Source organism: Ceratosolen solmsi, unplaced genomic scaffold (genome assembly GCF_000503995.2).
Source record: "Ceratosolen solmsi marchali unplaced genomic scaffold, CerSol_1.0 scaffold6, whole genome shotgun sequence".
NCBI lineage: Eukaryota > Metazoa > Arthropoda > Insecta > Hymenoptera > Agaonidae > Ceratosolen > Ceratosolen solmsi.
In genome coordinates, this window is record NW_011948414.1 from 13909113 (window position 1) to 13923240 (window position 14128).

Genomic DNA, 14128 nt, shown 5'->3' on the forward strand with positions numbered 1-14128 from the left:
ATGAAGGTTAGAAAGGTCGATTGAACATGTTTAACCAAAAGGTGGGGAACTCGCCCAGCTATGTTGGACTTGTTAAAAATTGATTATTTTATTTTTTTAAGTAAATGAAATGCCAGCCATGTGTACTTAGTGTCTTATATGTCTTTATGGACTTTATTACTACATAATAAAAGTGTATTGTTGCGTTAGAAAGATAATAAGCTCTGCATAAAGGAAAAAGAGCATTTTATCCTTTGTCGCATGCTTTATATGTATTTGAAAATAAAATCGGTATCGAAATTACTACTTGATTGTACTTGTATCATTTATTTATCCCATAACTTCTTTTTCTGTATAATTTGTTACAATATATTTAAAAATTTATATAAAATATTCAGCCTCATTATTTTAGTATAATAAAGCCTATGCTACGTATAGAAAATAAGACCGAATTAACTTCTGCTGTCTGCATGTGCAATTAAATCTATATTTGAAAACAAGGAAATTAATACTTGTAATTTAAACTGATTTGATTGAAACGTAGCTTTTCACAGTTTTTATTAAGGAAAGTTTCTAATTAAAAAAAAAGTTAAATTGGTTAAGCATAATTGAAAAACAATAATTATTAGTTTAGAAAAACATGATGATTGAAACCAATCTCAATATACTTTTCTTTCATAGCTAATTTTAGAGTATGAAGGTTTCTAAATTATTTTTCCGTAAAATTTAGACATTCTTTGTATTGCTATTCATATAAATCCTACCTATACACAAATTGAATAAATGTATGATAATTTTTATTTTTAACATTCTACCGTTAATTTTCCTTTTTATCTATGACAATTACTATTATTGCCGGTTCGTAATAGGTTAGAAAGTTCACTTAATATATGCAATAACAATTTTTAGATTAAAACTACAACCGGTGTCTTATATTTTATACAAAAAGCTACATTAAAATCGATTAATCAATTAAGTACAGATAAATATATCAAATAATATTGGTGCAAAATAATAGAAAAAATAAATATGATATTTATTAAGCAATGCAAATGTTAATAAACAGATTTAAATTAATTGTATGAAATGTAAACAAATTGAAATTGGTAAAATGAATGAATCTTGAAGTATCTTTGTATATTATTAGTCACATGCCTGTATTTGGAAAGACTATGATCTAGCTATAAATATAATATCTTTGCCATAGAAAAATCAGAATATATTTGGACCAGACTAAGGCTGCAGCTGCTTAAACGATATGGTGCTAAAATACACTGTAGTTGGCTCCTTTAGGTCTCAAACATCAATGGAATACATTCTTGACTACTCGACCTAAATAACAGCAAAATGTGATACTAAATTTTACTTAAATATTTCCATACAGAACATTTCATATAATGTTGAAAAAAATAATTTGTTCTATGTTAAATACTTGTGGAGCTAATATTTTGGGTCTTTTAGCACCAATAGTTATTCCACCTTTACATATTACATTCATTTATTATTTTTGGCACGATTTTTCAAGAGATGTTGATAAACAGTTTTGCTCTTGTTCTTGCTGGGATACTGTATTTAAAGGTAATTATATTTTTTTTAATTTTAAAATATTAAGAATAGTCATGTTTTAGTTATAAAATAAAATATATTTTAGGTTCTTATGAATCAGGTATTGCTTCATATAAACATATGTATTTTAATGCCACATCTAATACTGTAAAAATCTGGGTTACAGTTGTTTTTGGAATAATTATCTTTTATGAGACAGTAAAACATTTAGCTTGGTTAGGATTTAAAAAACATCTCCGATGGAAAATGATGATACTTTTCATGAGTGCATTATTTTCTCATTATTATTCCTGGTGGGTGTATATCAATTATTGGAATGATGATTTTTATTCTCAATGGTACCATCAATTTTTCTTTTCTGTGACTGAATTGGTATCTACTATTCTTGTTGTACATTTGGCTGATCAAAGAAATCTTGTAACACGTAGAAAATCATTTGGAATTGTTAGTATTGCTCTTTTACATATTCTTGCTAGTGGATGGGATCAATTTGTTACAAATGTTGTGAGAGGTGAAGGTTATGCTCATCAGGTAAAGTATTTTTTATATTATTGATTATAGTACTTAAAAATATAATTAAATCTTGAATCGATCATAAATAATAAAAATAGTATAAAAATAAATTATCATTTTTCTCTTGTAAAAGCAATAAATATTATTTTTTTATATATTTGTTACTAGCTATGAAACCCGCTATTCATTTAAAGATAAAATAGTAAAAATGGTTATATAAGAATTATTCTTAAAGCAATTTTTAAATATTCTTTTCATTAAATTAAACCATTAATTTAATGTAATATTATTTCAGATTGTCCGTGATTTGGGTTTTATGATTCCAGATATTCTCCATGTAATTATTCCATTATGCTCATTAGACATGAAAAAAACATATTTATTACCAGGAACTACACTTTCTGACTCAGATATTAGAGCTGATTTAATATTTATGCTTGGTACTATTCTCGTTGGCCTATATTTATGTTCTGTTTTATAAGAATTGGAAAAAATTTAGAAAATTATCTATAAAATTAGGATTGCATTTATTTAACATAAAAGTAATGTTATTTTATTATAATACTTTATAGGAATAATTTATAAAAATAATAGTAAAGAATTTTTTTATAATAAAGTCTTTTTATATTGATCAATCAAATATGTATTAAAATATATTTATTAAGTATTAAAAAAATTTATTTTATTAGTAATTTGAAAATAACATTTGTAATGTTTGACATAAAATAATTTATTAGATTATTTTAATCAAAAACACAAATATTATAGGTAGAAATAGTTGATACTGAATGTTATGTAACTTATTGTTTAAATGCAATTTTTTTGTAAATATTTATAACTAAAGATAATTTTCCAGTATAATTAAGATTTTATAGTTTACATAATTGCTTAAAAAAATATTTTATTATTATTTATTCTCATAAACTGTAGTATATGTATATGTAAAATTCTATAAGTTATAAAGTGCCTAAAAGATATAATAAATCCTTAAAAGAATATTTATTACAAAAGACAAAAGTGATTTAAGTTACATAATAGTTATCGATTTAAAATTTCATCAATTTCCACGATAATCATACATGTATGTACCTTATGCATGTGTGTGTATATATTTATTTAAAAGTATTATGTAGTGAAAAACTTTATTATTTATTTATTTTTTTACAAAAAAAATTATTTGGTTCGTAGAAACTTTAATGAAAATTTTAAATTTATAACTTTTTAATGTATGTGCTGTATGTCTGAAAAATATTATTTTATATGCTTTCATTTTAATATTTCAGTTAATATACTTGTAAAATACAACAAATAATTTATAACTTACATTTTAAAAATTTGATTTAGAATTTATAATTTATTGTCTATAAAATTTATATTCTGTATTAAAAAAATATACAAAATATATATTTGTATTATTTGTAAAATATTATAGGTAATAAATATTAATAATAATTTTTCATATTTAAAATGTTTATTTTTTCAAATTGTCTTAATTTTTCATTTTTAAATTATAATTTCTATAATAACTGATTGACACCAATTGATAGATTGAAAAGTATACAAACACACTATAAGATATAAATTGATATTTACAACCCTTTATAAACAAATTATAATACATATTTTATTATAATGTATTATATGCATTCATTGATGATTATAAGCTTAATGCTTCAATTATAATTAAAAATTAATTTTTATATAGCTAAATTATTTAATATCTATAAAAATATTAAATTAGCTCAGACTTTTTAAAATAAAACTTATTTATGATGAAATTAGATTATTTAATATATTATATTTATAAAATAAATATTGAAATTTGATCAATTTTTAAATTTTGTATATAACAATTATTAAAATCGAGATTTAATTAAATTAAATGAAAACTTAAGATTAATATAACTGAATTTAAAGATTTCAAGCAGTTGTACTAGTATTTAAGCATTAAATATTCACCTAAAATTTTAAAAATTTAATAAATATTATGTTTTAAATATTTTATGGATAAATTAAACAATATGAATACATATATTTCCATATAATTATTATTGAAAATATATAACTGAGATATTATATTTCGATGTTATTTTTCGATAAATTGTATCACTATTGTTAACAAAAAATGATTTTAATTATCTAATAGTGTATAAATAAAAAATTGCATTGAATTTTTTAAAAATTTATTATTGCTCATCGTATACGAGATATTTTTTTAGCAGATGTTGCAACTCGCTAAAAATTTTCATATATAATTTGATTTCAATTACAGGCGTTTAGTTGCACGAGTAACATATTTTAAAATTCTAATTTAAAAGTATTAGAAAAGCCGAAGAAAATATATAAAATAAGATCATAATATACATTTAATTTGATACATCTATAAAAACACTTATGGTATCATTGTTCGATAAATAAACTATTGAAAGAAATTAAAAATGAAATGCTTATTTCTATTAAAAAGATTAAAATTAAAAAAAAATTAAGAACAGTTATATTGAATCTTATAAATTTTACACATAATAAAATCATATTAAAATTAAATTTAATAAAAATATACAAGTAATAAGCACGAATAATATTTAAAGAAATATTTAATCTAATAAAATAATAACTTTTTAATTTGTCATATAAAAAAACTAACACATTTATTCTTTTCAAAATAATACATTTGATAACACTAAATTTTGTAATAGCATTATCTTAATTTTATTTTAATACATAAAAGTAATATTACTAATTTTAATATTTTAAATGGAATTCTATTTTTTGTAATATTTAGTTAGCCTTATAAATATTATACTAAAATTAATTTGTTTTAAAAATTGGTTTGAAAAATTATTGTTTATTATTAATAAGCTGTTTTAATTAATAAAATTATTTTTTATTTTAAACATACTAATAATTATACATATATTGAAAGTTTTTTTTTATATTACGAAAAGTAACAAGATACGGTGTATTATTTATATTACTAAATAGTATCTATTTAATTTCACTTCAAAATTGAAACTAAAATAAGTGCAAATCGATATAGAAACATACGATAAACTTTATATCGATAAATTAAAATTAAAAAAAACTCATTGATTAAATCTTAAAACATCAACAAAACTTGTGAATCATAATTAATTATTTTAATTTAAATAAACTAATAGTATCAGATAGATGTATCGAATGATATAATTGTTCAATGATCAAATCTCCATATATTCATGTACTAATAGAATGACAAAAAATATGCTATATTTTAAAATTTAAAGAGTAATTATGTGGATTGTATGAACTGCTATATCTTGTTATTATATATTATGCAGTTTCTGATATTTTAAAATACAATTAAGTGGTGTTTATAAATCGAACATCAAGTCAAAGGACTTACTGCAGAAGGTAAAATATTTGTGCAATTTTATGAATTACATTAAGTTTAAAGTTTTTCTGCTAACATTCAACCATGACGGCTGTTTGTAAAGTGCAGCTTTAACTTTACCTTTTCAATCTGACTGCACTTTTGAACATATTAATATGTTTTTGGATAAATCATTTATTTTTCGTTTGTAAATACACTTTATTTTTGTATTATTCCGAAAAACGGAATTTACCTCTTCATCATTTTTATATAAATCATACTTGCAAATACGTCTTGACTGATGTTTTTACATACTCTTGCATTCACAAATGTATCACGATCACAATTCTTTTCTGTTGTATTAAAGTATATATTCCATTGCATGAATTATATTAAAATACATATAAAGTAACGAAAACAGATTTACGTTTTATTTCTACAGTGATTTTTGCGTTAAAAATTTAGTAGAAGTGCAAATTATCAAAGAAAATGACATAAATGACCTGGTTAATATTATCTGAATTATTATTAATTATAATTTACATAGATGTACTTATTAAACAATTATTAAAGTCAAGTATTTATTTCAAGTCATCAAAAATATTGTAAAATTGATAAAAATTGAAGAAACTTTAATTATTTTGCAAGATTTATAAGTGGATTAATTAAATATGTATTACTACTTTGCTTAATTTTATTTTTTATTTATTATTTTTTTAAAATAAAAAAGTAATTTTATTTATGCCTGTTTATTTATATAATTTGAATTATTATAAATATTATCTACATAATCATACACACTAATTTTATTTATATTATTAGATACTATAATTATCTTTATCGTGCATGTAAGCAAAAAAGAAGAAAATAAATAAGTATTTATGAAATTTTTAATTTAACTATATAAAATAGGTAAACTCATCTTATGTAATTATTTCATATTAGCATATTAGATTGATTAATAATACATAATTTAACTTTACAATAATAATTTTGGCATTTTTGTTAAAAATATTTATCTTTAAGCGATAAGTCATAAAATTGAAATAATGTCACATTATGTAATGCTAATATTTAAAAAAATACAAGTGTTTCTGGAACCTATATGTTATTATAGAAAGTTTATTGAAAATCTTAGTAATCTGATAAAATCAGTATCTTAATTACTAAGGGATAATAAGAATTTTAATCGAAAATAGAATTGCATGAATCATATGAAAAATGAAAATATTTTTTACTATGGATAATAATTTCATTTTATAATTTAAAGAAACTTTTTAAGAAGATAAAATTTTAAATTTGATTGTAAACAAATTTAGAGAGATAAATATTTGTTTATATTTTCTAAACTTAACATAAGGGAATTAAAAAAAATATTATATGTTTAATTACAAAAAAAATATATTAAATACATCATTACGTTAAATAACAAAACTTAGGTGACTAAAGCTTGTAAATGTAATAAAATAATATAATTTTAAATTACGTTAATATTAATGAAAATATAAAACTTAAATAATCAGGATAATAATTTAAACTTGTTTTTATACACAGATAAAAGAATTTAATATAATTTTAAAAAGGTATACAGCTTTATTTATTGGTATATTTAGTAGGATTTTGTATTGAAATCAATCACATCTACAAAAATCAATAAACTTCAATTGCTATTGCAGATATAGCAAACGCACTTGAATTCGCTTAAATGATAAATCTATATAATCACCGCATATTTAGTTGTGATTACGAAAGCATTTTATACTCACAATGATTTATTAAAAAAAATGGTGTATCTAGAACTACAATTATACTTATACTCTTATCTTAATTTTGTAACAATCAGCTTATATAATATGTTGATAGCAAATAAAATGAGAAGTAAATTAATGAGATGAATAAGTTTTTGACAGTAAAAATTGAAAGAAATATTCAAATATATTAATTCTATTATACGTACGAGGGAAAAATTAGCGTATTACTCATGCGAAACATAATATAGTTAGTAATTAGAAAACATAATACTATTTTAATATCTGTCTTCTGACAAAGTTAATATATACATGATTTTTAAATTTGCTTAAAAGGTAGGATATTTGCCGTAGTTTGTAACACAGCTAATGTTATTTTATATTTGCATGGTGTTTCTCTTGATTTTTAAATTACTTTATGATCTTATTTAACAATCAAAATAACTTTAAACTTAAACAATGTTATTAATTTGAACTCCATATCCTAATTTATTTATTGAATATGTAATTACACGACATTTAACTTTAGTAGTTCAATTTAATCATATTTACTATTCACATAATAATGACGCCAGTTTTAATTTAAATTACCTTAAATTCAACGCTAGCTTTTAATATTATCTTTCATTTCCGACAATAATAGATTTAGTTGAACTTAATTTGATTCTATTTAATAAGGTGTACATAGAATTATGTAACTTTTTTCGATTAACGGGCCAGTCTTGAAATTGTTGAATCAAATCCTTTGATTGCATGAATTTTTCATTTTTTAATCACCACCGTATGATATTGGTATTCAAATATATTTTTATTTATGATTTTATTTATGATTAAATATTTATATAAATAAGATAGAGATAACATTAAGTTAATCAAATACAATTGCCGATATTTCTAAAATAGGATTCAGTAAGTGTATGCATTTGTACTATAAAGCAAAATATTTTCTACTTTTAATATTTATAAATTATAATTTATAGAGTTATTTATTAATGAATGAATTTTCTTTTTAAAATGTAGTAAGCACTTAGATCATATTTTCATCAAGTGATGTTATAAAATCTTTAAGTTAATGTTTTCTAAAATGTAAAGACAAATTAAAGAAATATATCAGTTAAAACTTGATGAACTTTAATCATCAATTGCTGTCTTAATTTAATAAGCATAAAATAAACATGATTAAATTGTTTTTTTTTTATGTTTGTACGAATATCATAATAAATTATTGTATAAGCATATATTATATTTATATTTTATAAATATATTTTTCTGTTAATAAAAAAAATAATATTAATATAAGTAATATTGTCTATTATATAGTTTCTAAACAATTATTTTTCCATGTTTTAAAATATAGAAAAACTATAGAAGTTGCTATTCAGAATCTAAAAAAAAATTAATATTTTGTACAAAATGATTTATATAAAATTCCATATATCATTTTCGTTCGAAAAATGTATATTTAATTTGTAATTGTTTTAACATTATCTTTAAAAATTCTAATCAAAATTTATTTTATAGTATTTCTTTGTACACAGTATAAAATATTTTATTTATCAAGAAAGTAGTTCTGTATATATATCTAAATTATTTAATACATTAAATGTACGTATCTTGTATTTATTATCACTTTATTGTTAATGTTTGTTTTATAAAAACTTAAATTTTGAATTTTGTTTAACTATTTTAGTTCTTTTTTTCAATTTTAATGTTTTTATACATCTTAAATTGTTACTTGTTTGGTTAATTAATTTTTTATTACTGATGAAAGTTTCTTTTAATTTATCATGAACATTCGATGCTGATTCAACTGTCTGTTTTGGATTGAAATTATTAAATTGTAAATCTCTTACAGCATTATAAAAATTCATTATATCCAGAAATGTACTTATTTTATCTGAAGATTTTACATTTTTTAATTCTGTATAAAATAAATTTTCATTAAATAATTCTGTAACTAAGGCTTCTGTAAAAAAAATTCTTCATCAAAAACAAGTCAAATATTAATTAAAAAAAGGTTAATACAATCTATTTATAATGTACACTTACTTTTAATTATATTTATACCTTGTGCTTTATATTCTTCAATTTCTGCATCCTTTTTTTTAATAATATTCAACAGGTAACTATATCTATGATAAAGTTCAGAGAAAGCAGAATAAAAATGTTCATTAAAATAACTATTAAAATATTCTGGATTCGTTTTTGTTAAACATATACGAAATAAAAAACGTCCATTTTCTATTTTGGTTTCCAATTCTATATTATCTTTAGTAGATGATACAATATATTTAGAAATATTAACTAATATATCATCGACAAGATCTTCAAAAATAGTATCACTGAATACTGGATTTAAATCCTAAATATATTTTTGAATATATTGTAATGACTAAAAAAAAAAAACAGTATAAAATCAAATAATAATATGCAAATACCTGACATCTTTTTATAATATCGTCTACAAGTAAATTTTCTGTATAATAATCTATCAAATTTGTCAATAGTACTTCACGTAATTCTTTATTTTTACGAACACCTATTAAATATTTATTACCAGAAATTATTATAACTTGATATTTGAAGTAATCTGTTAATCCATATTCTTTGCGAGCTACATTCATTCTACTATACAAATTATCACATAAATATAACCTTAAAAATGTAATAATGAATTAAAATATATTTATTATTAATTGTTAAGAAATTGTATATTATCTTTCTTATTATTAAAATATTTGCTTTTCACAAATTCTTTTATTACTACCAGCAATGCAAATTAATTTACACAGAATGTATAATCCGTATTTAAATATATTATATATATTTTAGAACTGTAAGCATCTAAGCAATGTATTATTATATATATTGCGAACAAAAACAAATCCACGTACAATATAAACCTGAGTTTCTTGCATAAATATATAAATATAAAATTCTTCTAGGTGTTTCAACAAAATATTCATAATAGTGGAAAATTTATTTTTCAAAGCATTATTTTATAATTATTGAACTTTATAAAATCGAACATTTCAATAATAAATTTATAATAAAAATAATAACATATTACGGAAGTTGATAATATTTATTTAAAAAGCAATCTATAAACATTTTTTAAAAAACATTAAAACGTTAGAAGATTTAAACTTAATTTGGAAAATAATTTTCAAATTTAAGGTATACGATTAATTGTAATATAAAGTTTGAAAATACAAAATTAAGCTAAAAGTCAGATATACATTTCATATTCTTTTTCTTTTTAAAAATTTATCTATGTACCTTCTAAAAATATTTTTCTATGTACAGGCTATTACAAATTCAAAACAAGTTACTCTTTGATTAATATTTTAAAAATATTCATTTTGTTGTTTATATGCATGAGTTCTTTAGGAATTTACATACTTTGTATTTAAATATTAACATACACATTTGTAATTTTAGTTTCTACCTTCAATAAATCATACCTACAATAAATTATAAAAATAAAAACAATTTGTGAGAAAATTCATAGTATAATATTTCTTAAATCGATTACATAATTTTTTACTAATGTTTTCAAGTATCATTATCAAGCATTATTATCAACTTAACTTAAGGCCTATAAAAATAATCATATTCAGAATAATTATAGTTTATATTTTTTAATGAAAATAAGAGGTGATTACTTCTTCAAAGTACACATATTCTACGCACATAATACAATATTTTTAGGAGTATTTTATTTTATTAAACTGTGCTAATGTTGAAATACGACAAAATTATTGAATAATAAATGTTTTTACTTTTACGATTCCTTATACATCATTTTAATTTTAATTTCTGTAATTTGTGTAATAAACTTTATTATTTATAAATTATTTATCCATTAAATTATTTATGATTTAAATATAACTTATTCATTAACCAAGTTGCATAGTCAGTTATTTTGGAATAATTGTGTAACACATCATTAATTATTTCTTGTTAATAATAAACTAATGCATATTTGTATCGATATTTCCGACATCAATAATTTTCTATTCTGATTGTTTTGTAAGTATTACCTCATTCTCTTTATCACGAGTCGTTTATTATTAGTATTACACTGTTTAAATCGGCTTTGATATATGTATGCTTTACGATTTTAATACGCTATTTGGTGTTTGCTTCTATATATTTTTTTCTGAAACTTTGTTAACTAATGAAATAAATATTTGATAAAGTTAGTTAAATAGATTGATAAATTTATTTCATTATTTGATCTATATTCATTATTATTTATTTTTCTTTTAAAATAAAAATTATATATCAAGTTATATATAAATTACATATATAAATAATTAAGAAAAATGAATAGTTAAAATACAAAATAAATAATATTCATTTCTGAACATTCTTTATCAATTTATATAGATTATAAAATATAATTCCATTGTTTGCCTAACTATAACAATAGTAAATTGTATATTGATTAACTGTTATTAGATTTATCTACCCTTCTCTTCGATTATAATACTTTTTTTCTTTATTTTTCTATACATATATTTATAAATTTATATTTGTTTAATGTAATATTTAATTACAAATATCAATTTACAAATAATTTATTGATAAACTTATTAATAAATATAATAAATATTATTTATATAGCAAATAATAATTATATATTTATAGATCATTTTCAGAAAATAATTTGAGTAACAATGCTACAAAGCAATTTTTATTAATTATGAATATTATTATATTTACTTATTATCTTCAGCCTGGAAATTTGAAATGTTACATTGAAGATATTAAAAAAAATTATTTCAGATTTTAGATTTCAGTAAACTGTTAGTGGAAAAGTATAATTACATAAACAAATCAATTAAGCAATCAAGAACATTATGTTGTCTAAACCGCAATTAATAAAGTCAATGTGCAGATAGATTTATTTAAAAGAAGATTTATAATTCGAGTTATCTACTCGAAAAACAATCAGAATACAACAGAGTATAGAAACTCTGTATAAAAAAAACTGTAAAATTTTTTAGATATAAACCAAAAAGAAAAGCAGAAAAACATATGACAAAAGTAACGATATCACGATGTATTGTATAGGAAGTATGTAAGTGATAAGCATGTACCGTGCGTAATCATATATAAGCCCGATAGCCTTAACATGTGCATTGAATGTGAATTCCAGGTGTGAGGCTGTAATTAATGAAAATCCTTTAAATACTATTATCAAAGTAAAAGATATAAACCATTAAACAGCGGCTAAGGTCTTGGCACATGAGTAAAACATTTTAAACGGAAGGAAAAGTATATAATTATTGTAAGCTGCAATAAATACGAAATTAGGATCCATATCCTATAATCGAAATCCAAATCTGAATATTCTTTTTAAATACGTATTTTTGGTAAAATTTTGTAATCACAAATTGTAACTTCGATTGATAGTTGATTAAATTAATAATTAAATTTTACTTTTTGTAAACTAATATTAGCTTTGATTCATCTATAATTATATAGCTTCAAATTTTCATTGCCGTTTTTTATATTTCAATGCATATAATATTATTTTATTTTTAATTATACAATATTTATGTATTTTGATTGCAACCAAGCAATTATTTATTAATAATTGATTAAATTATTAGTTACATGATTGTGAAAAATTAAAGTATTCAATCAGAATATATTACAGAATACAAGAACTGATCATCTATAAATTAGTGAATTACGGCGACTGAATTTATCGATTGTAAACAGATAAATATTTATTTGAAATGTTTGAACTTGTAGTATAACATACAATAAATTTATTCTGTAACCTATAATTGAATATTAAGTAATCACATTTATAAAAAAAATATTCAAATTTAATTTAATTTTGTATTGAAAATTTATTTTATAAATAAGTTTTTAAAATAAATTTGTTTTATTGGAATTCAGAATAAATAATGTTAATTAAAAAAAATTGTTTTCTTTATAAATTACTTTACATGATAAATTTCATTAATAACAAGCTCTAAAAAATTATAGATTTAAAATATATTTTTTTTACGATACAGTTACAATCATTGAATTGTTAATATATATTAAATATCATATATATAATTAAGAAATTATTAACAATTAAGAAAACAACAACAATTTAATATATAATATATATTATTACTTCTAATATATTAAATAATATGTCAATATAAGGCGATAATGTAAAATGTAATAATAGTATTTATTATAAATTTATTTATAAATTATAAAACACAATTCAATTATATTGCTCTACATTTCTATGAATATTTATTGAATTTTTTATAAACAATGACACAAATATTAAGGTTTATAAATGTGAATGTTTATGTAAGTAATTCTATATTTTTGATTCTTTATTTACAAATTTTTTTATAATTATTTTTAAATTATATTATTGTAATTTTAATATGATAAAATTATAGTTATAATGTGTATGCAATTTAAGAGCTATTATCTATTTTCATTATTAATGGTTGTAAGAATATTTTTCAATATTTCAAATCCAAAATATTTGTATTACTTGTAATTAATTTATAATACGTGTAAAATAAGTGTTGTAACAAATGCTAAATGTGCTCACGTCAGCAGTGAAATTATCATAATTATTGGTAATATTTGTAAAAAATCCATCATTCCATTATACATACAGAGTAGTTGGATGATGATCACATTAATCATTTATTACCATCCTTTGTCGGAAGACATTTAGGTCTGCTATATTCTCTGACAGGAAATATCTTATAAATTTTTGGAATGAAGATAATAAAATACTTCTACTTCTATTTATAATTTAAATTTAAAATCTATATCCAAGTATCATCATATGGTGTCATAGTTGTATAAATTTATACTTTACTATTTTGATTAGCTCTAATTCACTAGTTATTTTGAATTAACTTTTAATTATATAAATTATATCAATTATTTAATTAATTTTAATTAAATATAACTATATATTTTTAATTATATC

General features: G+C 20.1%; 2 protein-coding genes across 2 annotated transcripts; one reads left to right on the forward strand and one right to left on the reverse strand.

Annotated features, from left to right (window-relative positions):
• Positions 1–1071: 1071 nt before the first annotated feature.
• On the forward strand, positions 1072–2541 carry LOC105368178 (uncharacterized). Its single transcript, XM_011507131.1, has 3 exons — positions 1072–1557; positions 1631–2076; positions 2354–2541. Exons 1-3 carry the CDS (start codon positions 1377–1379, stop codon positions 2537–2539), a joined length of 813 nt encoding a protein of 270 aa, XP_011505433.1. The 5' UTR covers positions 1072–1376; the 3' UTR covers positions 2540–2541.
• Positions 2542–8501: 5960 nt separating this feature from the next.
• Positions 8502–9800, reverse strand: LOC105368471 (uncharacterized). The gene is made up of 4 exons (XM_011507483.1): positions 9594–9800; positions 9205–9517; positions 8949–9121; positions 8502–8540 (listed from the first exon to the last, which is right to left on the reverse strand). The coding sequence occupies exons 1-4, from the start codon at positions 9777–9779 to the stop codon at positions 8502–8504; spliced, it is 711 nt and encodes a 236-aa protein (XP_011505785.1). The 5' UTR covers positions 9780–9800.
• Between the last annotated feature and the right edge of the window lie 4328 nt (positions 9801–14128).

Coding starts and splice junctions, on each gene's coding strand:
- LOC105368178 (XM_011507131.1), top strand. CDS start 1,377: ATGTTGAAAAAAATAATTTGTTCTATGTTAAATACTTGTGGAGCTAAT. Junction 1,558..1,630: donor CTGGGATACTGTATTTAAAG/GTAATTATATTT, acceptor AATATATTTTAG/GTTCTTATGAATCAGGTATT. Junction 2,077..2,353: donor GTGAAGGTTATGCTCATCAG/GTAAAGTATTTT, acceptor ATATTATTTCAG/ATTGTCCGTGATTTGGGTTT.
- LOC105368471 (XM_011507483.1), bottom strand. CDS start 9,779: ATGAATGTAGCTCGCAAAGAATATGGATTAACAGATTACTTCAAATAT. Junction 9,122..9,204: donor AGGTATAAATATAATTAAAA/GTAAGTGTACAT, acceptor TTTTTTTTACAG/AAGCCTTAGTTACAGAATTA. Junction 8,541..8,948: donor CAGTTGAATCAGCATCGAAT/GTTCATGATAAA, acceptor ATTTTTTTTTAG/ATTCTGAATAGCAACTTCTA.